The sequence below is a fragment of the Felis catus genome, chromosome D2 (assembly GCF_018350175.1).
Source record: "Felis catus isolate Fca126 chromosome D2, F.catus_Fca126_mat1.0, whole genome shotgun sequence".
NCBI lineage: Eukaryota > Metazoa > Chordata > Mammalia > Carnivora > Felidae > Felis > Felis catus.
In genome coordinates this window covers 30,781,078-30,805,663 of record NC_058378.1, presented here as the reverse complement: position 1 = coordinate 30,805,663, position 24,586 = coordinate 30,781,078, and the positions used below count along the sequence as shown (strand labels likewise).

At 54.5% G+C, this 24,586-nt stretch overlaps 1 protein-coding gene across 28 annotated transcripts in view; it reads right to left on the bottom strand.

The window, feature by feature from the left end:
* COL13A1 (collagen type XIII alpha 1 chain) overlaps window positions 1-6,483 on the bottom strand; it is a 147,841-nt gene extending 141,358 nt beyond the window's left edge. For 12 of the 28 annotated variants that reach the window (XM_045040080.1, XM_045040087.1, XM_045040088.1 and 9 more), the window contains exon 1: window positions 5,622-6,482. In XM_045040080.1, the coding sequence (XP_044896015.1) occupies window positions 5,622-5,915 (294 nt within the window). In that variant the 5' untranslated portion in view covers window positions 5,916-6,482. Of the gene's footprint in view, window positions 1-5,621 lie in introns of all 28 variants that reach the window. The other 16 variants (XM_023240506.2, XM_023240507.2, XM_045040086.1 and 13 more) reach the window with 3 other exon arrangements.
* Between the last annotated feature and the right edge of the window lie 18,103 nt (window positions 6,484-24,586).

Here is a 24,586-nt window from a genome sequence, read left to right as displayed (position 1 = left end):
TGAGGCTGATCTAGGCTCCCTGGGCATGTGTTGAGAGGTTAGGAATGGCTGCCGTGGGTCTGGGACAAGAGAAGTCATGCCATGTCTCTACTTTCCTTCTCCCAGCTAGATGTTTGGCATGGCCAGCAAGTTCTGCAGGAAGTCAGAGCAGAGAGAGAGCCCGTTTTGGGTTGGAGTGGTTTGGGGAAGGCTTTCCAGAAGGCACTGGGGCAAGATGAAAATGATTAGGAGTAAGGGGGAAAAGGCATCTTTCTGAGGGTGTCAAACTGTGAATCTATGCTTAAGGCAGACAGCATCGTGTTTCAGACGCTTTGACTCTCTCACCATTTTCCTATGAGGGTTTGCTACTTAATGAGGTCCTCAGTTTGGTCTGGAGCTACCTGATCACTGTAAGGCCTTTGGAGAAGCTGTAAAATGTTCCCCCCTCTCCCTGGTGTTATCTGTAATAAATATTGCTCTGTATTTTTCTTTTAACTTAGAGTCATGAGATGGCTCTTTATCTCGAACACCGACTCTCACTAATTAGTGGCAGCTTCCCGGGGCAGCACTGAAAAGCATTCTGAGGCCGTATGTAAGCTCAACGGGGAAAGTGTGCTGCAGTCGATTAAGTGTGCTGCAGTCGATTAGCAATGTCTGCTGAGGCCAGGGAATGGGGAGTGGAGCATGCCAAGTCTTTACCACCACTTCACCAGACAATTAACTATTGTCTGGAAGGGGGAAGGTGTGGTGTGGAAGACAGATGCTCTCCAGAGAGGGGGATCCTACCTCTGGCTCTTCTGATCCCTGGCTGTGGAGGCTTCAGACCTGTTTTTTATCTATAGAGAGAAGGGGCTGGGATTGAGGGGCTCTGAGGATCTTCCCTCCATTGACTCCCCACAAGACCGCTCAGGCACTGACCACATATGCAAAGTCAGACGCAGTGGAGGCTGGCTGCATATAAGGGGATCTAGGGTCTGTCTGATTACGGAGGCCCAGGCTGCTGTGATCTACAGGCCACACCCCCAGAGGCACATACTTCCTCGGTAAGAGCCCCCCCCCGTCTTTCAGACGCTGCTTTGATCTCTCCCCTGAATTCTCCTCTGGAAAAAAACCAGCAAAAGGCCCCTGCACATACCCTCTAAATGTAAGACATTCCTGTTACGGTGGTTGGTATTGTTATTTTTATGGAGGAAGGAGTCTGCCCAGGGTTCTTCAACTTTTTAGCCTAGAGGTTTCAACCCTCCCTCGACCCCCAGGAAATTCCTGAAGGTGGAAAACGCCCTTCCCATCCAAAGGACTGGATCATAGAGAGCAGGATGGAAGGACAGTGACATCAGTCTTCTTATCTGTAAAATGGGGCATTGAGAGCGTCAGTCCCTCAGGGAGGTTGTGGGGATTGAAAGAGGTAACGCTCACAGCAGCGGCTGCTGTATGGACCCTATAAACGTGAGACGTTCTCATCAGGGGTGCCGTTACTCTCACTGTTGGGGGAGGGGGGTCCGCCTGGCACCCCCACCCCCCCGCCGGTGCCCACCTGGAAGCTGGCTGCTGACACCATAGATCCTACAACTTGGATCTAGCTGTCTGAATTCGGGTCCCTCCTGCTTCCCAGCACACCCTCTGCCCAGCCCCTGGTGACATCCAATTTCCTCCGTTTGGGACATTCCAGTTTCTGTCTTCACAGCAAGCAAATCAAGTAACAGGCAGCTGGAGCGCTCATTAAGGGGGTCCCAGCCCAGAAGAGAGGCACCGATGGGGGAAGAGTTGGGGCCTGAGGACTGGAAGCCACACTGCCAGCTCCCCATGAGCTGGCTCCCCGCCCCCATCCTCCTCTCCCCGCTCTGACCCTCCCCTCCCCCACGGCCAGGCCCCTCAGATCCAGGCCTTCTTCTAGCATCTGCCTCTGGCCTGCCTCATTCCAGGCTCCTCTCCCACTGGGTCCCCTCAGCCTGGCCTTCCCTGCTGGCCCTTTCTTCCACCCGCCTTCCAGATCCCCACACCCAGCATGCCGCTTTCCCCCCTGGGCGGGGGGTGGGGTTTGCGGTGCCCCTGGGTTCGTGCCTCCAGGCCACCGCACAGGCTGTGTGCTTCACCGGACTGCCCTGTCCAGTGCCCTTCTTCCATCTTCCAGGGAGTGGCCAGGCCCACCTGCTGCAGGACGGATTGTCTGCCCCAGCTTCCGGGGAGCACTCGTACAGTCCTGGGCACGGCCTTTGGTGGGGGCACCTTCTAGTGCATCCTCCCACCTGCCATCTCCTGAAAATCTCACAGCAACCCCAAGAGGGAGGCAGAGCCTGGGCATTACAGAGGAGGAGCCTGAGGTTTAGGGGGTGGCATGGCTTGCTGAAGGCCACATGGCTGGGGGCAAAGCTGGAATCCCGGGGTGGGGTCCTTCCACTCACGGGGTGCCTGCGTGCCCTTTACAGAAGGAGCACTCCACATGTCCACGTCGCAGAATCACTCTAACAAAGCCACTGCCCGGGCTCTCCTCTGCCTTTTCTTCCCTCTCAGGGATCTGATGGCCCCCGGTTCCCCCTTCCCCGCCTCACCCCTGCCTCACCTTTGCCCTCTGCTCAGCCCTGGGAGAGCACACCTAGGAAAGGGACTCCTAGGGAGGAGGGAGGCCTCAAGTGGCTCCCGGACACCTTTGCTGGCCCACAAGTGGCTTTGCTCCTAGTGCAGTGCTGTCCCACGGAACTTTCTGTGAGGATATACATACTCTGTGTCTACGGCGTCCAACAACTGGCAACCACTAGCCTCGGGTGTCTCTTGAGCCTACTTGAAATGTGGCTAGTGTGACTGATCAACTTAATTTTAGATGTATTAAATTTTAATTAATGAAGTATAATGGGTCTCATGTAACTGCAGTGGACAGTGGAGCCCTTAGAGTGTCCCTTCATGAACCTCTGGACCACAGGCCCCACCCAGGGCATGCCTCCTAGGGCCACTCCCCATGGACAAGACCACCTGCCGCCTCCACCCATAGGACGGGCCCCTCCCTCTGGCTCCGGTGCCCTCTGCTGTTGACCTCACTTCCCACCGGTTTCACTCACTCCTCTCTGTCCCTACCTGCAGCCCAGTCCGGGCCCCAGCCCCCTCTGGCCTGTGCTAGCCGCTTGTTTGGCCTTCCTCTCTGCCCTACTCTCCGCCCCATTCTAGGAACATACCTGCCCTTCTATGGCTCCCCATTGCCCTCACATAGATCTAACGGTCTCTGAGGCACCTGCTGACCCAGGCTACCCGTCTCTCTCCAGTCAGATCTTCCACCATTCAGCTCCCCAAGGCAAACCGCACCCCCGCCCCCCACTCTTCCAACCTTCAGAAGCTGTTCTCTTTGCCCCTTGGACCAGGCCCCTCCACTCATCCCTTTTGCCTGGAAGTCTCCTATTCACCCTTTAAGGCTTCACTTGAAAATCACTTTCCCAGGAAGCCACTGCCATCAGGTACGTTGCATGTTGATACATTCCCCAGACCTCCTCCGCCTCTGTTATCGTAGCATGTTCCACATGACGTGGTCACCACCCGTTGTCTTTTTTCGTGTCCTATTTGTCTGTAAGTTTAGGAGGGCAGATGTGTGACACCCCCCCCCCCCCGCCCCCCGCCAATGCCTGATCCACGCCAGCTCTCAGAAACATTTGCCAAGTGAATGAATGAAAATGGACAAAGGACGGTGGCAGGACAGAGTGAAGAACGAGGGAAGTGGGGTCAGGAACTTAGGTTCTAGTTCTGGGTCTCATCATATGACTCGGGGTAACCTACTGCCCCTCTGTGGTCCTTAGTTTCCCCATCTGTAAAACGGGGGTCAGTTCAGATGCTCTAGCAGATGAGAGGTCTCAGAAGTCAGTAGGGACACAGGAAGCTAGGGTTGCAGAGGAGGAATCAGCACGTCAGATAACGTTGTCAGTCCCAAGGCCCGGAGTGCGAGAGACTTGACATGGTTAAGTCTCAAGCAGAGGAAGCAAGGATCTGGGGCATGCCCTGGCCAGCAGGAGGGGCCAGGAAGAGGAAAGGATGGAGAGAGGCTTTGAGAGGGGCTCCCAGAGCCAGATGCTTGTCCCTCTGCTGTCAAGGACCCTGAGATACCTGGCGGGAGCCCTGACTGCCCGAACACGATCTCCACCACCCAGCCAGTCCCACGTGCACTGTCAACCAGCTGGCAAAGGCTGCCTGCCTGTTGAGCCCAGACACTTCCCAGGGGACTGTGGGTGGCCATCCCCTGGGTCCTGGCAGGGCATGCCGCTAGTCTCAGTAAGCTTGCCCTGGGACCACCCTCTCTGCTCTGGCCCTGTGGCCTCCCTCTCGGTGTCCACCCTGGAGAGGTGCGTGGCAAATTATCAGCCTTTGCCTGGCAATGGAACCTGAGAGAGGCCTGGCTGTAGGGAACTGGTACCTTGTGCCAGAATGGTCCCAGGGCCCACCACGGTTAGAACTGGGCTCGAATGCTCACCACGACCACAACCATGTTCGAGCTCAGAGGAGTGAGGGTATTTGCCCCAGGCTGCACAGCTTTTAAGTAGCAGGGTGAGGATAAAAACCACCTCCCTGCTCTTGACTGCTCCTACTAAGTAAGAGGCCCCCTCTGAGTTCTTCCTCAGGGGAACTTTCCAGGCTGTTCCAGGACCTCTTCCCAGGGCACTGCTGCCCTTACCTGTGGGTCCTCCCCTTCATTTGGGCCCTGGATCCCTTGTGCTGTCCAGATCCTTATAAGTCACCAAGACTCACACTCTCACTGCCCACCTTTTCCTCTGGTGGCACCAATGACACTGTATGTCCCTCCTTCCTGGGTGAGTTCTTTTCATGTACTCCTAAGATTGCCATGGCCAAAAAACACTAGTGGCTTTTAATCCACTTAGGTTCAAGGACATTTCGGAAGTGGGGAAAGCTCAGCATCCTTTCCCCAGAAAAACACGCAAACACGAAATGGTGGGGACCATCCCAGGGGACCAGGGATAAGAAACAAGAGAGTATGGGCTTACTCGGTCCCAAGGACAGTAGTACCAGGGTGACCCACACCTGGGCCCTAACAACCTGGGGCAATGGGCCGTGATCGGGACACCACTCCCTGCAAGGACTGCCCCTTCTGTCCCCCTCAGCCCCTTGGATGACTCACTCCCTCACACCCTCTTCCCAGCTGAACGTGGCAATAAAAGTCAGGCAGCGCTGATCCTCGAGGGATGGATGGGGAGGGCCGCGGGGGCCCAGCAAGCCCTGGTCGGGGCCACCGGGCACATATCCCGCCGCGTGGGCGCTGGGAGGCCCTCACACCGCCCTGGCGGGCTGCCTGGAGGGAGAAGCAAGGCCTGGCAGCTTCCGCGCGCCTCCGCGCGCCATGCCCCGCTCCACCTGCCCAGCGCGCCCAGGCGCTCTCTGCGCGGGACGCTGGGGGCGCCTGCCGGCGGCGGGAGCGGAAGGGTCCCACGCAAGCAGCCGGGGTCCTTCGGTTCCTCCGAGTCCACCGCAGGGCAACGTCCGTCCCCGCCCCCCCCCCCCCCCCCCCCCCCAGCAGACGGCTCCTGCGAGGCCCGGGCGCACCGCGCCGCTTGGAGAGCAAGAGCCCGCGGGCACCGGCTGGTCGAAAGTTTGGAGGCTGCGCGAGGGGGCGCCGCGGGCAGGGATAAAAGCCAGTAACAAAGAGCACAGACCTCATCCAGCAGTTGGTTGACTCGTCCCAAAATAGCCGTCTCCATTTGCTGCTCCCCACGCTCCGATTCCAGGCGCAGCACCCGGGCCTGCAGCTCCGCGGTCCGAAAGTGGGCGAGCAGGCTGAGCGCCAGCGAACACAGGGCCAGCGCCAGCAGCCCGCACGACCCCGGGCTCGGCAGCCGCGCGCAGCGCTCCGCCGGCGCCACCGCCAGCGCCACCGTCGCGGGCGCGCTTAGCTCCCCGGGGCCGCGGGCACCGGCGGTTGCCGCTTTGCGGGGGCGCTCGGCTACCATCCCCTTGCGTCTTGAGAACCAATAAATAAATAAATAGAATAAATAAAGGCGACAGCCGCTGCCCAGAGGCGCGATCCAAGCTGCGGGCAAGGGGGGGGGGGGGGGGAATGTCCCTTTCCTTTGCTCCCGGCAAAGACGATGGAAAAATTAGCGGCAGGAGGGGGAGAGCCGAGAGAACACAACCAGCTGCCGCTGGCAGCACAGCGGTAGTAGACCCAGGTGAGAAAAGAGTTACTTCGAAGAACGTTCCAAGTCCAGGAAAGTTAGGGGAATCCGGCCGGCTCTCCTTCTCTCCGCCCCGTTTCCCCCTTCAAGTATCTGCAGAGTCCCGGAGTTGGTTCCGCGCTGTCGGTCCTTCTTGGTGTCTCGCGTCTCCCGGGCGAGCCGGCTTCAGTCCCGGCGCGAAGGGGCGCACACCGAGGGCCCCATGGGCAGAGGTGGGTCGTGGCCGCCGCCGAGAAGCGTTGGGGCCGATTCCGGCGCCTCTGTAATTTGACACACTGGCTGTGGCTGAACGGATCGGATGAGCAATCCGTGCTACTTCCCAAACTAATCTCTCCCACCCCCTCCCTCCTCCTCCTCCTCCTCCTCCTCCCCTCTTCTCCTCCACCTCCTGCGGGGCCGACGGCTTGGATTTATTTATTTATGCAAACTCGCCCGGGGTGGGGGGCGTGGTGTGCTGGGCCTGCTGCCCCAACCCGCGGGCCCGGGAGCCCCTCTCCCGCGCTCCCTGTCCCCTTTGAAGTGACACTCGGGGTTATTTATAGGCAGGAAGGGGGTGTGGAGTGGAGCGGGGGCTCTACTTCGCTCCCTTTCTCCGGATTCACACCGAGGGCCCTCTGCCTTCCACCGAAGTGGAGGGGCCAGGCATCTCTCTGCTTTCGGACAAGTTGGCAAAGGCAGCCTTTGGGATCCTCCAAAGAACCTGGCTGAGTTATGGTCAGGCACCTAGATGGATCTCTATATCCTGAGCAGGAAGCTCTAAATCTTTTCTGCCACCATTGTCTCCCCACCCCCCCCCCCGGCCCCCGACGTGTCCCGGTGTCTCATTCCCTCCGCGCTCACCCCAAACCAGTTCCACCTTGGGCCCTGTACATCCCGAGTCCTGCAGCTCTGTGGAGCCTTTGGTTGGGCTCATCCCACCTAGCACATCTTTAACATCTTTACTCCGGGGTGAAAAGTCAGCCCTCCAGAGGGCAGAGGAATTGGCCTCCTTTTCTCTCTTTCGGGACCAAGATGTAACAAGGTACAGGAGAATGAAACTGAGCAGAAAGGCTTAATTCCAAACAAGGTACCTGAGAGTCAGGTCCCGGTCCCTCCCCTTCCTGCCTGTCATTGACCTGAGACCCATTCCATCCCACCGCTGTCGCTGTCGGAGGAGCCTGCCCCAATTCGCCCAGCCATCAAAGGTGAACTATTCTCAAGGGCACGCGAAGTCAGACTCTCTCCCTGCAAGAGTCCTTCTCTGGAGCTCACCCGCTCCCTCCTGCTGTCAAAACACTGGTGGCCTGAGGGCAGTTTGTAGTTTCCTCTCCTGTCATTTCCCCCCCTTCAGTAACATTTGTATCCCAAGAGACCTTATCTCCCTGCCTGCCACCTCTTGACATTCTTGCAAATGAGGTGGTGGGATTGAACTCTTGGAGAAAGCCTACTTCCCAGGAACGGGGGGGGGGGGGGGGGCAGGGGACAAAAAGGCCGGCCTTTGAAATGTGAAATGCGGGTTGGGGTGACCAGAATGTTGTGATTCCATTTTATAAAAGCAGGGTGTACAACTTGACAAGGTATATACTGACTTGGTGGGGGCTGATGTATAATAGAGTGACAAGGCACACCTAAGGGTGTAGCACATTTAAGAGAGTAACATAGTAACGTTGCGCTCATATGTAATAAACGCTTTAGCATTGCAGGCTTGGTCAGTCAGCCCCATGGGGGACTACAGGGATACCAAATTATGCTTGGGACAGTGCTGTTGGCCAGGGGTTCCAGGTCAGTGCAAGCTCTAGCATTTCCCTGAGGTGGAACGCCGGGTAAGGCCGCCTGTGTTCCCCCCCAGGGGAGATGGGTGCCTCCCCCCAGCCACTCAAGACGATCCCTGGGAGAACCCATGGGTGTTGGAGGCCACCAGGGGGCGCCAGAGAATTTCTGCACTGAGATGCCTGCCAGAGATTCTGGGACTTGGATTCTCTACCTCCACCCCCGACCGGCCCCCCAGGCTATTGGGAATGGAGGGACAGCACAGGGGGCTAGTTTCATTCCTTCCTTGTTCCGCGAGCTGATCTTTCCCCTTTGCGGACTTTAGGAGCCCCCAGGAATGCTCAGCCGGTGAGACCGTTGACTTGGAGCTGGAAACAAGGAGGAGATGCAGTGCTAGCCTGACCCCTGGCATCGCAAACCGCACATCTGAACCTCAGGGGCTTCCAGGGGACTCTGGAGTCAGAGAAACCTGGCTATAAATCACAGCTGTGTCAAGCTTGGGCAGCTTAACGAGGTAATGCAGCAAAAGCGCTCAGCAAAGTGCTCGGGCACAGAGCAGGCCCTTAAAAATGGCATCTGCTTCTTCTTTGGGATTCATAGTTGCTGGTGCCAGCTAAGATACAGCCGCTGCTGGGCTCCCCGTTGTGAAACAGAAAGACATTTCAATCCCAAGGGAAAGCAGATGAGTCACAGACTCCATTTCCCCATCGCTGAAAGCTGGGGGTAGCAGCTTGTAGGAGGCAGGCCTCAGTCTGAGTGGGGGGGGGGGTCCTATCCCCCAATGTCCCTTCCCTTCTCTGTATACCGTCTGGGGAATTCTCCCTCCCAGCGAAGCATTGCTTACCATAGACACAAGGCAACTGGGCTTATCCCGAACACTCTTTCTGCAGAAGTGGGGGCTGGGAGCTACGGACACGGGGAAGAAAAGACCCTACTTTTCAGGAGCTCAAAATCCAGCCGGGAAGATTGGATCTGTTCGAAAACAGCTGCCACTTAAGGCAGAACAGTGAAACATCCCCCAAAACAGTGCACGGGCCACAAGAAAGTGCCGTGGGGGTTCCCGGGAAGAAGGGCAGGGATCCTGTGGCTCAGGAAGAATTTCTTGTTTGTAGTAAGAAGTGGCTTTCAGCATTAACCCAAAGAGTTTGACTTTGCTCTGTGGCCATGCTTATACCCCTAGAGGAAACAGATATTCTGGATACCAGGATGGAAAGCTAAGGAAAAGTGCCCCTGTGCACATGGGCTGTACCGTTTCCAAAGTGTTTTCTGTGTTTTTCTGCTTCCACGTATTTGCTCCTGCTGGACCCTTTTCCAGAAAGTCCATCCTTTGCTTACGGGCTCTGGGCACCTTAAAACCCTATTGTTCTCTCCAAACCCAGTTTTAGGGTGCAAACCCCACTTCTCCGCTTCTCAACCTCCCACTTTCTGAAAGCCTTACCGTCCCGGCAAGTGAGACCCCACTGCCTCGTCTACTCCTGTCTCTCCAGCCTGATTTTTGGTCCTTCTTGAAGAGTCCTCTACTTCTCCCCGTGTCAAAAATGGTGGTTACAACGCCTCAGGAGTCACAGAGTCGCTGCTGAGCTGTGCCACCCGCTTCAGAATCACCCATAGAGGCCACAGGAGTGTGGACACGTGTTGTTTTATCTCCGGAGCCTACTCTCACTTCTCCCCATGACTGTGGCTCAGGTTCCCTTGGGGGAGCCCCCTACTCTCAGTCCATGTGGCTCTGATGGGATTGACCCCATGCCTAGCTCCTATCTTCTTTTTTTAAAAATTTATTAATGTTTATTTATTTTTGGAAGGGGGAGCAGAGAGAGAGGGAGACACAGAATCCGAAGCAGGCTCCAGGTTCTGAGCTGTCAGCACAAAGCCTGACGCAGGGCTCAAACCCACAAGCTGTGAGATCATGACCTGAGCCTAAGTTGGTCATTCAACCGACTGAGCCACCCAGACGCCCCTTGGCTCTTATCCTCTAAGGTTGGGAAGGGACAGCTATTTCTCCACAGCGGGCTTTCTAAGAGAGCACCAACCAGGGCTACAGGAGGCATCTTGCCACAGTTCATTAAGATCTTGCCTGAAAATGAAACGAGTAGAGAGGCAGGCAGAGATGCAGAGAGACTGAGTCCTGAAGATATTTAAACTCTTGGATCAAACTGGGCCTGAAACTCATCCAGGCCTGCACTCTTCTTTTAAAAAAATTTTTTTATGTTGATTCATTTTTGAAAGACAGAGAGAGACAGAGCACAAGCAGGGGTGGGGCGGAGAGAGAGGGGGACACAGAATCCGAAGCAGGCTCCAGGCTCCAAGCTGTCCACACAGAGCCCGAGGCGGGGCTCGAACTCAGGAACTGCGAGATCATGACCAGAGCCGAAGTCGGATGCTCAACCGACTGAGCCACCCAGGGGCCCCAAGGCCTACACTTTTCAATTACAGGAGTCATATTTGCTTAAGCTAGTGTGAATTGGGTTTCTTCTCTGAGCCCAGAGTCACAGATAGGGGCTCCCCACCTTACAGAGCCAGAAGCTCTTTGTGGTCGTGGAAGGGGCACAGGAATCCCAGGTTCCCATCCTGTTTATAGAAAGTTCCCTGGCAGATTGGGATGTGTGTGCAAGGTAGAAAGTCCCTGTGCTGAGCACTCCTCCTGGGGGATCGTGCCCCTCCTGAGCTCCGGTTTCTGTCTCTCGGATGACGATTCTCCAGTGCAGACCCACAGCCTGTGCCTAGCACTCCTCACGCACCTCCAGCTGCCTCCTGCCAGCTCCCTTAGGAGCTCCCTTCCCCGCCACCTCATGTCACGCGGAGCATCCCCTGTTCTGCCTTCCTTCCGTTCCTCTGGCACGGCATTGGCATCATCCCGTGGCTCCGGCTGGATGTGTGCCTTTGCCCTCGTCCTTACTTCCTCCATCCAGTTGGGACCAACCCCTGTGGATTCTACCTCCTTCGTTTCTTTCAGATCTGTTCCTCCCTTCGGATCCCTTTGCTTCCACTGCCTGTCCCATGCCTAGCATACACCAGCTCAACTTTCCCCCCATAGTAACCACAACTGGGAAACCTAACCCAAGGAAGCCTGGCCCAGGACCTGCCAGAACATTCCCCCGTGCACAGCTTTTTCGCACTTCCTGTTCCTCATTTCGCCCTCAGGTTTTATGATCCCTGCCAGGCCGGCGCTCCTCCCAGCTCTGCTTTTGATGCCTGCCTGTGGTAAGCAACAAGATAGAAGGGGCCTGGGCCCCTGGTGGCTTTGTGGGATTGAGTTGCCAGGCAAGCCCAGACTTTCTTGTGAGGGAGAAGTAACCTGTCTCAGCTGAGCCACAGACTGATTATTCTGGTCTGTCTCGTGTAGCCTAAACCACATCCCATGACCTGTGTCAATCCTCTCCCCGAGGGTGAGAGCAGGCGCGACCGTGTTTATTTCTGTATGCTCAGCACTCGGCACGGCGAAAATGCCCCCAGAAATGGTATTTGCATGAATGAATGAGCGAATGAATGGATGGATGCATGAACTCCCAATTCCCACTCTCGCCCAGCTACATTGCTTCACCCGTGCACCTATCTCCTCTTAGGCAAGATTTAGAGGTTGATGGGCAGCGAGGGGAAAGGAGAACTGGAAGGGATAAAAGCCTTCCCCGCTCTGAAATTCACCCGTTCGGCAAATATTTGTGGAGCGCTTTCTAGTGCCAGGCCCCAAGCTGGTGTTGGAGACAGCTCTGTGCACATGGAAGGCTCGTGGTGGAGGTGCACGGGGACAGTGCTACGATGAGGTCACGGGGGGGGGGGTGCTTGGGGAGGCAGAAGGGAGTCCCTACTAGGCTTGGGGGGGGGATGGGGCCTGAAGGATGAGCGGAGTCAGTCAGATAATGGGGTGTGGGGAGGGCTTGCCGCACAGAGGCATCTGCCTGTGCAAAATCCCGGAGGTAAGAGGGAGCATGGTGCTTTCGGGAAATTGTAAATGGCTCCCCGCGCCTGAAATACAAAGTGCAAAGGAGAGAGAGGGCTTAGGGTGAAGAGTGGGTGGGGGCAGGGCAAGGTAAGCGTGTGGGTTTTGTCCTGAGGGCAGAGGGGAGCCAGGGAGGGGCTGTGCCCCGGTGCGGGCTGTTGCGAGCCGCTGACCTGCCCTGTGGAGGCCGCTTCCCAAAGAGCATGACCTGAGCTCAGGCTCCGGGGAAAGAGGGTGAGCGAGGCAGTTCTCTTGGGCTCCAGCTGTCAATTCTGACTTTGTACAAGCTTTGAACGAAACGCTGGGCCCGGTCAGAGTACAGTAGCATGCGGCGTCTCTGGGGAGAGCGCTCTGGGGTTTGGGGGCCAGCCGGAGGCCCCCCTGCCTGGGGCTGCCGATCAGACGTTTGGAAATGCCTTTTCCCGCGTCCCCACTTCCTTCCCACGCAGCCACGCCAATCAGTTCACTGGCTGTGGCTGCAGAGCAGGGGCTGGGGGTCAAGGGGCAGGGGCTGCAGATGTGCGGGGGAGGGCCGGCCTGCCCAGGGGGCCCCCGGGAGCCTTGTTAACTGCGGCCAAAACAAACTCTCTCATTAAGTAGAGAGCGAAGCCAGGTGCGGAGGCTGCGCTGATGAAATCGCCGGGGGCCCCCTCGCGCCGACCCAGGGGCTTGGAGGAGCTTGGGGGCATGCGGCTTCGGGCCACGAACGACCACGTGCACGTACGTGGGGCCGTGACCCTCCCCCCCCGCCCCCCCCCCCCCCAGCGGCCGTCTGTCTAGGCTCCCGCTGCGTGTACGCGCCTTTATCTGCTCTTGCGTTTCGGCGCGTGTGACACATGCTCATTTCTGCGCACGCGCGCGAGAAGGCACACGCAGGGGAGGGCGCGTGCTCTGGCTGCCCCGGGGCTGCCCCACAGGGCGGCTGGACTGTCTCCAAGCCCCCGGTGTGCGTGCGTGTGTGTGTGTGTGCGCGCGCGTGCGCAACTGTGCACGTGCTGACCTCTGCGCGTGCATTTGGCTTTGGTCCAGATGTGTATACAGAAACACGTGTGTGCTGCTGAGTGCCCCCCCCCCCCATCGTGTCTCAGAGCGATGAGGGCAGTAACCGAGGGCGGTGTTGCAGTCATCTACAGCTGCATGACAAAGCTCCCCAAAACGTAGTGCCTTCAGCAGGATGATTTACTCTTTCTCACACTTCTGTAAGTCGATAGGGTTCAGCAGAGTGGTTCTTCTGTTCTATGTGGCTGTGGCTGCACTGTGGTAGCTTGGCACAGGCTCGGCTGGGGGTGTAACATCCAGATGGCTTCTCATTCTCCAGGGGCCACTCTAGGTGGCTTCTTATCCTTCCACGGTCCATCCCGAGCCTCTTTACAGCGTGATGGCTGTCATCCGAAGGGAGAGTGCCGATAGGACATAAGTCCCGGTGGGCGAGGACTTACGAAGCCTCTGCTGGTATGACACTTGCTAAAGTCCAACACTTGGCCAAAACGAGTCAGATGGCCAAGGCTGGTTCCGTGTGGGAGGGAACTACCCGCGAACCTGATTCCGGGATGTGTGCTCCTTTGGGAGCCACAGATGTAACTGCCTCCCCCAGTCTGGGAAGAATGCCTGGTAAGACAGGTCTATGAGTTCATCTGACCCTAAGATGTAAGATTTGGGGAATATCGTGTTAGCAAAGGCCATGCCCAACTGTGTACCCTAAGTGCCTAGACCCTTCCCAGACCAGCAGCTGGAGACCCCAAACAGCCCGCATCCCTCGGGTCTCAGGTGGTGCAAGGATAACTCAGCAGACATCTCCTCTCTGGTCTCATTCCGTCACTGGGCCCACACAGCTCTGGAACCTGTTTTCTGCTCGCTTGGAGGCTGTTCTGAATGGTTTCAGGGGCTGGCTCCGCTGTTTCCCGGCAGTGTGACTTGTGACCTCTCTGCACCCGGTTTTTAAATCTGAAATATGGCGAGAAAAATTCCTGTGTCCTGGGGCCATTGTGAGGATTGGCTGCATGGGGCCTGCTAAGTGCCACGTCAGCACCCAGGACAAGACCATCATCATCACCATAATAACTGCAGAGATTGGTGGTATACAACAGAGACCCAAGCAGAGTTTACACCTCTCCTCTAACCCTGTGTTCCTGCAGCTGAGGGGAGGGACGGGGTAGGTCATTGACCCATCATCTGTCAGTCCACGCCTATGATTGGGCTCCTGGTGGAAGCAAAACCCAGAGTCGGTGCTCACAGAATCTGCAATCCCCTGGGGCCTCTGTAGGGACCTGTGTGCAGTGCCAGGGGGCATGAGCTGAAGGCCAAAAATACAGGCAGGTGAGTGACCTGGGACGTGGAGAAGAGGAGATGGATGGAGACTTGGAGTTGGGATGAAGATTCAGGAAGGCTCCCTGGAGGAGGTGAGTCTTGAGCAGGATCCTGGAACGTGGCACGATCCAGATTTAGAAAAAAGTGGGGGAGGGCCGAGAGAATAGAGCAGAAGTTCCAAACTTTTGTGCTTGATTCTTGCTAGGGGGGCATTATGTGATCACCTGGCCCCCAGCAGCCCCAACCATCCATCTCTTCAATCCCTTTCTTCTCAGGTGCCATGGGCAGGGCATGTTTGGCCTACATACCGACACCCCCATTTCCGCACCATTGGCAGACATCACTAATCAACTACAGAACACCACTACACACACACGAACGCACACGCTACTTCGGCTTCTCAAAGCAGGAAGCTTATTATCAATCAGTGGAGGTTAGTGCTTGGGGTGAAACCGTTTTGCTAACTCAGGTCAAGTTGAAATAAAGCACCATCTTTGATGGGGCGCCTGGGTGGCGCAGTCGGTTAAGCGTCCGACTTCAGCCAGGTCACTATCTCGCGGTCCGGGAGTTCGAGCCCCGCGTCGGCTCTGGGCTGATGGCTCAGAGCCTGGAGCCTGTTTCTGATTCTGTGTCTCCCTCTCTCTCTGCCCCTCCCCCGTTCATGCTGTGTCTCTCTCTGTCCCAAAAATAAATAAATGTTGAAAAAAAAATTAAAAAAAAAAAAAAGCACCATCTTTGAAGCCTCGAAAGCTCTCCGTGTGCAAACTGTGTGCCTTTCAGTGTCTTCACCTCTGGATCTCAGCCTCCTGTCAGGGGCAGGGGAATATTAATTCCTACTCAGAGGAACCTGGGAGCCTCCAATGAGACCATGTGTGTGAGGCTCTAATACAGCACAAAATCCAGAAGAAATGATGATGACGCTGCAGGCAGATGTCGGAAACCATGAACAAATGTATCCATCCGAGTCCCATTTGTAGCGTTTTGGAGGAAGGACAATCCATTGAGGAGTGGGAGTGGGGTGCGGACCCTCTGAGCTGTCAGCTGTGGACACACGGCTCAGAGTCTGGGGCTCAGAATCTGGGCCCCCGTGCAGGGACAGAGGAAGGGCATCACAAGCGTGTGCTCAGAGGAGCATCCTGGGATTTGCGCTGTCCCTGATGGGGGGAAGAGATGTCAGAAAGGCAAGCGACTGCGGGTTAAGAGACAGATGTTTTTGTTTGATGACAGACGGGTAAGGAAGAACACAATTAGTTGGCGAAGCCGATCCCTGTTTACCAGCATCTGGGAACTGCAAGTTATGGTGTCGTGTCTCTGGCTGCTCTCCTGTCCCCCGCCCTCCCCCCAGCCCCACCAGCGACCGCCACCACCGTGAAACTCTTCGTCTGGACTATGCGAGCTCAGTCGTCGAGTCTCCCCTTCGGAGCAGCTCTCCTGCGTATGCCTACCCCTTGCCCGGAAGAAACGTGATAAATTCCCCAGGGCTTCACTAGTATATGGGACCTGCAGAAACTGCACAGAGAGGTCAGAGTGTGGTCCAAGGTCACACAGCACACTAGTGCAGAGCCAGACCGGGGCCCAGCCTCTTCCCTCCCAGGCATCACACGGCCCCCAAGTTCAAGCCTAGCCCAGGGTCTGGACTGTGGCCAAGGGCTAGTAAATCCAGAGGGGGCTTTGCCCTCCCTACAGAGTTTTTCTCCCTCTAGTTCCTTCTCCGGCAGTAGCTGTGAAAGCAGACCTGCCTGGCACATGCATTCCTGTAAACCTCATTACAAGGGTCTTTTTTCCCCCCTTCTCTTTTTTCCTAAAGGTTGTTGCTTTTGTTAAGGTTGTTTCTGGAGAGAGAAATGCCCTGTTTGTCTTTCCTATACAGGCCTCCCTCCATCAGGAAGTGAGGGGTCTTGCTTTCTTCGAGCAATCCATTCCTGACATGAGATCACTGCTGACAGTCGGGTCTGCTGTAGATGTATTAACCTGAGTCTTCCCTCCGCCGTATAAGGCTCTGGGACAACATGTGGAAACAGATGTTTGCTTGGAGCAGGAGCAGGAGGCACTGGGCCAAACGCAAGGCCCAGCCCCCCGGGAAGGGGGACAGATGTGCCGATGGCTGTGGCAGGCTGTGGGTGATGGGTTAGCGTGGGAGCCTGGCACATCTGAAGGGGAAGCTCCCCCTCTGGGCTGGGCACAGGGGCCCGTCACACTGGGCCTGCCCAGGGATTAGAACCAGTGCTGCAGAGGCGCTGGACTCTGTTCTCACAACCTCCCTTTTTGCTCCCATCCTGTGGCCAAGGACTAGGAGCCCAGCTCCTTGAACGTGCCACCTTTCCTATCTCCCAGAAATGGGAAATCCCTGAAAGGCTGGGGACGTCATCAAATTCAGATTGGTCGAGGTTTCAAACATCAGGTTCGGGGCTTAGCACGTTATAATTCTCGGGAAAAGAGTAATGATGGTGGAGGTGATGGTGGTAAACGGGGTAGGTGAACGTGGATACAAACCAGGAAACCCACCTGCTCACCAAGTTTCTCCCAATTGCCGTGTCTGTGCTCAGCACATGACTAAGCTGGGCCAACTGCAAGAACGCATGCGTCTGGCCACTGTGATTGGCCCGAAGGGTGACCAAGCTGCACCAATCAGGGACTTTCCGTGGAGCTTTCCAAACTACTTGGGAAGACGGAAATTCTTTGACTTTATGTCACTATGTGGCAAGGATATAGATCCTTGGCTCACTTGGAGAGGGGTCTGTAGGCAGATGTAGGGAATTAAACGGGCGGCAGAACGAGGCAGGGATAAGAGATGGAGGGAAGGAAAGCATCCTTTCGGTGTTTGGATGGTACAGTCCCTTGGGCAGAGTTATCCCTGTGATGGTCTTGCCCTTTTTGAGTTTGGGTGTGTCACCCCCACCTCTCCCTCTCTCTTTCTCGCTCTCTTCCTCTCTCTGTCTCTCTTTAAGCTAGCTGACTTGGTTTTCTGTCACTTGCTACCAAAGCGTTCTGACTGACCGTGAGCGGAAGGTGATCATGGAAATGTAAAGATGATCGTGTGAGAGGAAGCCTAATAATGATGACAGTGGAGACGAAAATGGCAAAGACAACATCAGTGACGGAAGTGGCCATGATGATGAAATGGTGTTGCCAATAATAGAGGTAAACAATAGAGGTGATCATGGTTTACATTAGATGGTGGCATGACAGGAATGATACCGGTGATGATGGAGGCGGTCATGGGATCAATCGTGCGCATCATGGTGAAGACGCTATGCCTTTACCAGCCTAATGTGGGTATATGTCTGAGAAACACAGCTCCAAAAGATCCAAGAAAGGACCATAAAGAAAGGATGGGTGAAGGGGGACAAGTTTTTCCACAGTTTCAGGTGCTTTCCTTTTTCTTAACTGAATAAATCCTAGCTGAACCCGGACCTGGAGAGGAGGGTTGCAGATGGTACCCCACAGAACCTCGTAACTATATCGGAATCTTCCGGAACAGAAAGACTCGGGGTCCCCAACCAGGCCCTTTTGAGAATTCTAGTTGCCTCCAAGGGTTCAGACATCAGGCAAGATGAGCCTGGGGTGGGGGGGGGGGGACAGCAAACATAAAAAAGCACCACATCTTGTGTCTGACCATTTGCAGTTTAACCGTGTATGTCTGTGCCTGTCTGTTCATCATGGTCCGCTTGGTGAAATTGATCGCTTCTGGAGAGTAATGGCAACTAATTTTTGCCAAGCATTTCCCATGTGCCAAGGATTGATCTGAGTGCTTTATAGAGACCACCTTGCATGATGAAATCCTCACAACTATCTCCAGTTAACAAATGAGGACACTGACGTGTGGAGAGGTTGTATAGCTCACCCGAAGTCACAGTTAGGGAAGGCAGGGGAAAAGCCACACCGTCTGGGCTCCAGGTCCCATCCCCTGACTCCCAGCCCTCTGGGAAATGTGCTCAGGATGGGTAGGGGCCCCAGGAACTTCTGATCCAATCTCTTCCCCAGGGCCTCCCCTTTAAAAGCCAATGGGGACAAAGTGAAGTCCTGGGGGCCTCATGGAAAAGGCCACCTGCTTTCAGGGGCTGCCTGGTCGTGCCATTTCCCACACGGGGAGGATCTCTGATGGAGGAGGGCTGGGTTATTGGGAGGACCTCCACCTCGTCTTTGAGGTTTATTTTCTTCTCCCCGAGAGAGGGTTCTTGCCAGCAGTAATGACCTTTATGTTTCAGCCTCAGGCATGAGACGGTGGCTTTGGGGTCAGACTTTGGGGTATGTGATTCTCATTTCACCACTTTGGGCTGGTAACTACTTCTCTGAGGCTTGATTTCCCCCCCTTGTAAGGTGTAGACAAGGATTCCTACTTCCTGCTGTTACTGAGAACATTCAGTGTGTAAGGCGCTTAGCCCAGTGCCTGACACATAGTAAGTACTCAATAAATGTCAGCCAGTTACTATAATGATATTTCAATTCTCTGGACTTCACTCTTCTTTGGCATTCTCCTTCTCATTCATGAGCAGGATTTCTGTTCAGCTATGAGGAGAGAGGCCTAGGAGGGAAGAGTCCGGTGGTTAAAGGAACCCAGGCCTGACTTTAGTACAAGAGGGTCAGTACTGGTCCCTAAGCCATCTCTCTCCCCCAGAAATTATAGATCCCTGTAGCTGTACTTTTAAAAATAAACACATGCCATTTCTACGATGGAAATTTTTCTTAAAAAAAAAAAAAAAAAGGAAGTAAGTAAAACACTCTCCTGCCTTTTCCCTCCGCCAAGCAGAACTAAGAAAGATAAATGAAGCCTTTTACACACACGTAGGAAGTTCCAGGTCCGGCCCCCACCCTAACATGGTTCGGGCTTTGTTAGAGGCTTCTGCAGCCTCAGGAGCGAGCACCCACCGCGGGTGCCCCTGGGAGGCCTACGGGGGGGGGGGGCTCGGCAGAGTGCATATCCTCTTTTGGGGTGGGGTAGTGGGCACTCCCTGCCTTTTAGTTTTTTTCCTTCTCCACAGTGCCCCCTGCAGGCTGCCAGAGCCGCCGCACTGGTTCACCCCATCCGTTTATCCCTGGTTGACCACGTGTTGGGCACCCCACACTGCGGCCTCGGCCCATGAGAATACTGGCCCCAGATCACCCAGCCAGTAAGTGGCAGAGTCAGGACCAGAGGAAAGGCTTTGATTTCCCTGGCCTAACTTCCTCCCACACCTGTCACTCTCTGCCCACTCAAAGCACCAGCTCCAGAGACTCTGACATCTATTTGTAGGTCTGGGCGGTGGTGAGGAGATCTGAATCTGGAGTCAGAAGCCACGGGCTCTGTCCTACCTCACTTTCTGTCCTCTGCGTAACCCTATAGGTCACCCTTTCCTGCAGGAAGGGGTAAAGCAGACTACCACTTGGGTTTGTTAACGCGCAAAGGTCCCAGTACATAGGAAGGACTCAATACATACTTTAAAATTCGTATCACGAGAAACCATCATCGCTTCACGATGATGGAACGAGGTGGGGGTCTTGATTAATGGAACTGGCTGTTCTGAATGTCCCCCCCCTTTTTTTTTTGCAACGAACATTGATTGCTTCGTTAAGAAAAAAAATGTTTTAAATAACACACAAGATGTCTGTGCTTCCCCACTATATCTCCTTTCCTAGAACTATTATATGGACACTTGCATGGGCTGTCTAGACTTGGAAGCAGCTCTAAAATGTTTTGAGTGAATCAGAATGCTTTGGGTTGCAAGTGATAGAAAGTCTCACCTATGGGGTAACCCAGCCCATCCCCAAGAAGCTAGTGGGAGCCCCAGGGACAGTTTTTTTTCTTTGTGAAGGGCAGAGCCCCTTGAAGTTCTCCCCTGGAGAGGGGCCTGCCCCTGAGGTGTTGGGCAGGGGGAGTCTCACCCAAACTAGCAAGAACAATAAAGTTGACTTACATAATTGAAAAATCCATAGGCAGATCTGGTGATGTAAGCAGCCTAATCTATAGGCTTCAGGTGATGTCTGATCTAGAGTTTAACAGTGTCACTAAGGACTCAGTTTCTCTCTTCCCCCGCTCTCTCTCCCTTCCTCCTTTCCTCCATCCTTTTCTCCCCCTTGCTTTCTTTCTTTCTCTTTCTCCTCCCCCATCTCTCTCTTCCTCCCCGACTCCTGCTTCTTCTGCTATGGTGCCCTCAGTCTTACTTTTCCTTGTGGTCCTAAGACGGGTCCTGACGCCTTCCAGGGCTACGCACGCTTTCTCATTCATATCCTGCCAGAGAGAAAGAGCATCTTATCTTAGCGTTAACAGCAGGAGTCCTGAGAATCATTCTAATTGGACTAGCTCAGGTCACATGCTCACCCCTGGGCCAATCCTGGTGGGCAGGAGGATGGCCTGGGCTAACTGGCTTCTCCAGAGTGTGGAGTGAGGGTAGAGTCCACCTTCCTGAATCACTAGCCCCCAACAGAAAACAGCGTTACTGGCTAGAACAATTGGGTCCTGGGAAGTAACCAACAAGCATCCTCACGATTCATGGTGCTGTGGATCCCACAACATCTTTGTCAGTAAATATAATAATAATGATAACAACAACAACAACAAATTAAAAAATTAAGCAATAGCACACTAAGTTTCGTGACTTCTCAAAACTGATGTAGAGATGCGGATGTTTCTAGGACTCCAGCTATTCTCTCAGTAGCGTGGATTATGGGCCGTTGCTTACGTGGTCCTCTCTTTGGTTGTATGATGGATACTTGCTTTTATTACAGCTTGTGATCCACATGGGTCCGGCATTCCAGATTTCCTTTGGGCAATGGTTTGCTCTTCCCACTCTCCATCCACGTGATTTGAATGAGAGCTATGCTCCAGGTTGATCTGGCGGGATCATGTGACCTAGGTTTAGTGGTGCAGGGAAGTTCTATCTTTTTGGCTTCAGTGATTGGTTCCAGGATAGACACATGATCCAATCCGGGCCAATGACTGCTGGGCCCAGGAGGTTATTTCCCATAACTAGGGGAGGAAAAGCTCTTTTCCACTGAGTTTGAATCTAGGAACGTGTCTCCTGGAGTTGCTGTCAGCCGACTGGCCACAACTTGGAGCTGGAGAACAAAGACAATCAGAAAAGGGTAGCTCTGAAAAATGGAAACGGACCAAGACTGCGTCCTAGTGACAATCCGAAACCCTGGAACCAGCTGTACCGGAAGCTAGCGCCATCTTGGATTTTCAGGAATATGTTCCAAAAATTCTCTTTTTTTGGTCAAGCCTGGTGAGTTGGGTTTTCTGTCACTGGCACTCCCAAGTGTCCTAACTGGCAGAGCATGTGTTTGACTTACCCCATCCCCACCCACCTTGGGCTAAAAGCTTCTGATGTATTTTATGCAGAACACAGACTTTCAATGAGGAAACTGTTCCCCTGCCAAATGCTTCCTCCTGGGGGTGCTGAAACATGAGGTCTGTTAAGAAGAAAAAACATTTGTCTACAATGGGTCCCAGTCATGTGGTCAGGCCATCATCGCTGTGGTCATTACTGTGAATTGTTGAAGAAAGAGGTGCTCCGAAGGGAAGAGAAGAGAAAGGCAGGCAATGGCCACTTTGACAAAGGCATCGCTGGGAGAGCTATGGGCCGCTCCCTGGGGGAAATCAAGCCTGGCTGTTGGGAATGTTTCCCAAGAGAATGTGCCTGGCTTTGCTGCAAATTCCTACGCAAGCCCTTCCTCAAATGGCTTAAATAATCTGAAGAGCTTTGCTATGTATTTTTCATTCCACATACTATTTGCTCTGCCCGCTTGTCCCAGCCAGCCAAGTTTAACCCGACAGAGACATTCTTGCAGAATTCAAGTTAATGGAGTCTCATAACTGCAGGGACTATGTGTCTGCTGTCCTTCTGTGTGGCTTTGACTGTGTCCAATTTAGCAGACGTCACCGAGCATCTTCCCCTGCCAGGACCCTATTTGCTGGGGTCCTTGGTGAGCACTGATGTGGATTAGATGCAACCCCTGGGCCTCGGAGAGCTCAGGGCTGGGGGACGGATGACGTGAGGGCGACAGGCTTTTACCCCATGAGCCGAAAGGAATAAGGGCACCGGAGGGCTGGGCTGGAGCCCTGAGAATGTGGGGGAGGAAGACGGCGCGGAGGCAGGCGTGCAGGGCTCACAGGTCCTGCCTTGGCACTTCCCCTGCAACGGTGGGAGAACCTTACTCCAGGGAGAGGGGGAGGCTCTCCAGGTCAGGGAAGGGCAGAGCAGAGACACAAAGAATTCACAGCCACGTGCTCATCTTTCCTCCCGTCTTCCTCAGGCTGTGTTTCTGCATCTAAACCTCAAAGGAGGTTATGAAAGGATCACGCTCAAGGGGTTAACTGTCAAAAATGAGACTTCATGGTCACATTACAGCCCCTCTCCTTAGTTAAGTTCTTGCTTTTTTGGCCAGGGCTCTCTCCTTTCTTTGAGCCAATCTGACAAGCTCAAAGCAAAGCCAAGAATTGTATGTCTTATAGCATCATGGTGGTTTCTAGACCAGCCTACTGCCTGAGAGCCCGCTGGCAAATACTGCAGCTACAAACTCTCTCAGTCACGAATTGGCCGCATTAGCTCATGAGCTCGTGGCGGTTACCATTTCCACGTTGTATGGGGCTGGCTTTTGAGTACAAGGGATTTGAGAAGAGGGGAGGAACGAATGTGTTTCCAAAAAGCAATGTTGGGTGGGGATGGGAGCCTGGGCTAAATGAAGACGTGGCCCAGAAAGGAGACGGGTAGGTAAGAGGGTGGGGCAGATACGGAGCTCTATCTGGGAGCATAGACGCTGGCCATTAATTGGCAGTTTACTAGCCCCGCTGTGGGGCTTGGGACTACCATTCAACCTCTCTGTGCCTCCTTTAGGAGAAATGAGAATAATTGGAACCTCTGATGGTGGGTGATGACATATTAGCGATCAAATACTCCGTAACAAACCATACAAAGCTTAGTGGTTTAAAACAACAAAATGGGTTAGTTATCTCCAGTGGTTTCTACGGTTCAGGAATTCGGGAGTGGCTTGGCTGGGCAGGTCTAGCTTGGGGTCTCTTGTGAGGTTGCAGTCAGATGTAGGTTGGGGTGGTACTCACTTGAAAGCTTGAGGGTCCGCTTCCAAGGTGTTAGTGGCTTTTGGTGGCAGGACCCAGCTCCCCTCTGTGTGGCATCTCCACAAGGCTGCTGGATCCGCAGGACATAGCTGCCACCTTCCCCTTGTGTGAGGGCTCCAAGAGACCGGGGTAGAGGCTGCAATGCCTTTTGTGATCCACCCTTGGGAGTCACATGCTGTCACTGTTCCATTTGTCGCACAAGTCAGTCATGTATACTTGTATATACATGTATACACATGTGTACTTGTATATACATACAAGTCAGTATCTAAAAATATACTCAGTGTGGAAAGGGACCACCAAAGCAGTCGAGAGGCTAGCTAGCACAGGGCTCCCGCCAGCCCCCGCGATGCATGACCCTCCACGTGCAAAAGTAACTGACCCCTTCGCAGGGCCCCGCAGGGACTCATTCCCCTACAGCATCAGCTCGAAGTCCGGAATCTCAGCATCTAGAGCACGTGCAGGATAAGGCTCCTTGGGTGTCGTTCTGCACTCAGTTCAGTTAAAGATGAAGGGGCTTCAGGAGCCAGGAGGGACCTGGAGGACCGTGGGGCGGGAAGCAAGGAGGGGGGAATTGTAGGCAAGGACAGAAGCAAGGTCTGGAAGGGGGAAATGGCAGGAGGGGAAAAAAACACTGGTTACTCTTTCCAAACACTAACCTGAGGTATTGCCAAGGCCCCCCTGAAATTCGGAGACGTTTAAGTGACCTGTAAAGGCGATGTCACTTGTCACAGACAGATCCAGAGTAAGGATCTGGAATCTCCTTCTGGACACCAAACTACAGTGTTTGGGCATGCTTAGGGATGGTGAGAAAACCCGTGTAACTGCCAATCCGGTGGGACTGTCCTGGGAGACGAGGAACCAAAGTAGTTGCCATCAACTGCCCGTGAGCTGCCTGGCCCGTCTCTAAGCACTTTGCGGACGTGGAAGAAAGCCGCTGGGCCAGGACACGGCTGACTCTTGAGGAGCACTGTTTTCTTGGAAGAAGTTTGGAGAAGTCAGCTCTGGTGAGGGGTCAGAGAACCCTGTGTTGTGAGGGAGGGTGAAGAAACAAGGAAGATGTATTGTAGAAGGCTCTCGGGGGGCAGGGTGGGGAGCACTTATTTTGGGACGCTCTGTAGGAACCAAGGGACACAGGGAGTCAGATTTCAGCCCTGCTGGAGGGAGGGCCTAAGGATTTGTCAGAAGTTAGAAAGACTCTTCCTCAAGGTAGCAAGCTCCCCGTCAGAGTGATGATGAAGCAGAGGATGGGTGAACTTGATGGTAAGACAGACCCTTGGATGGACCATCCGATGAGACCTCGAAGATTCCTGCCCCCCCCCTCCCCCCCCCCCCCCCCCCCCGCACCGAGATGCCATGATTCTTCCCTCCCACTGAGTTCTGGTATCTTCCACCTTC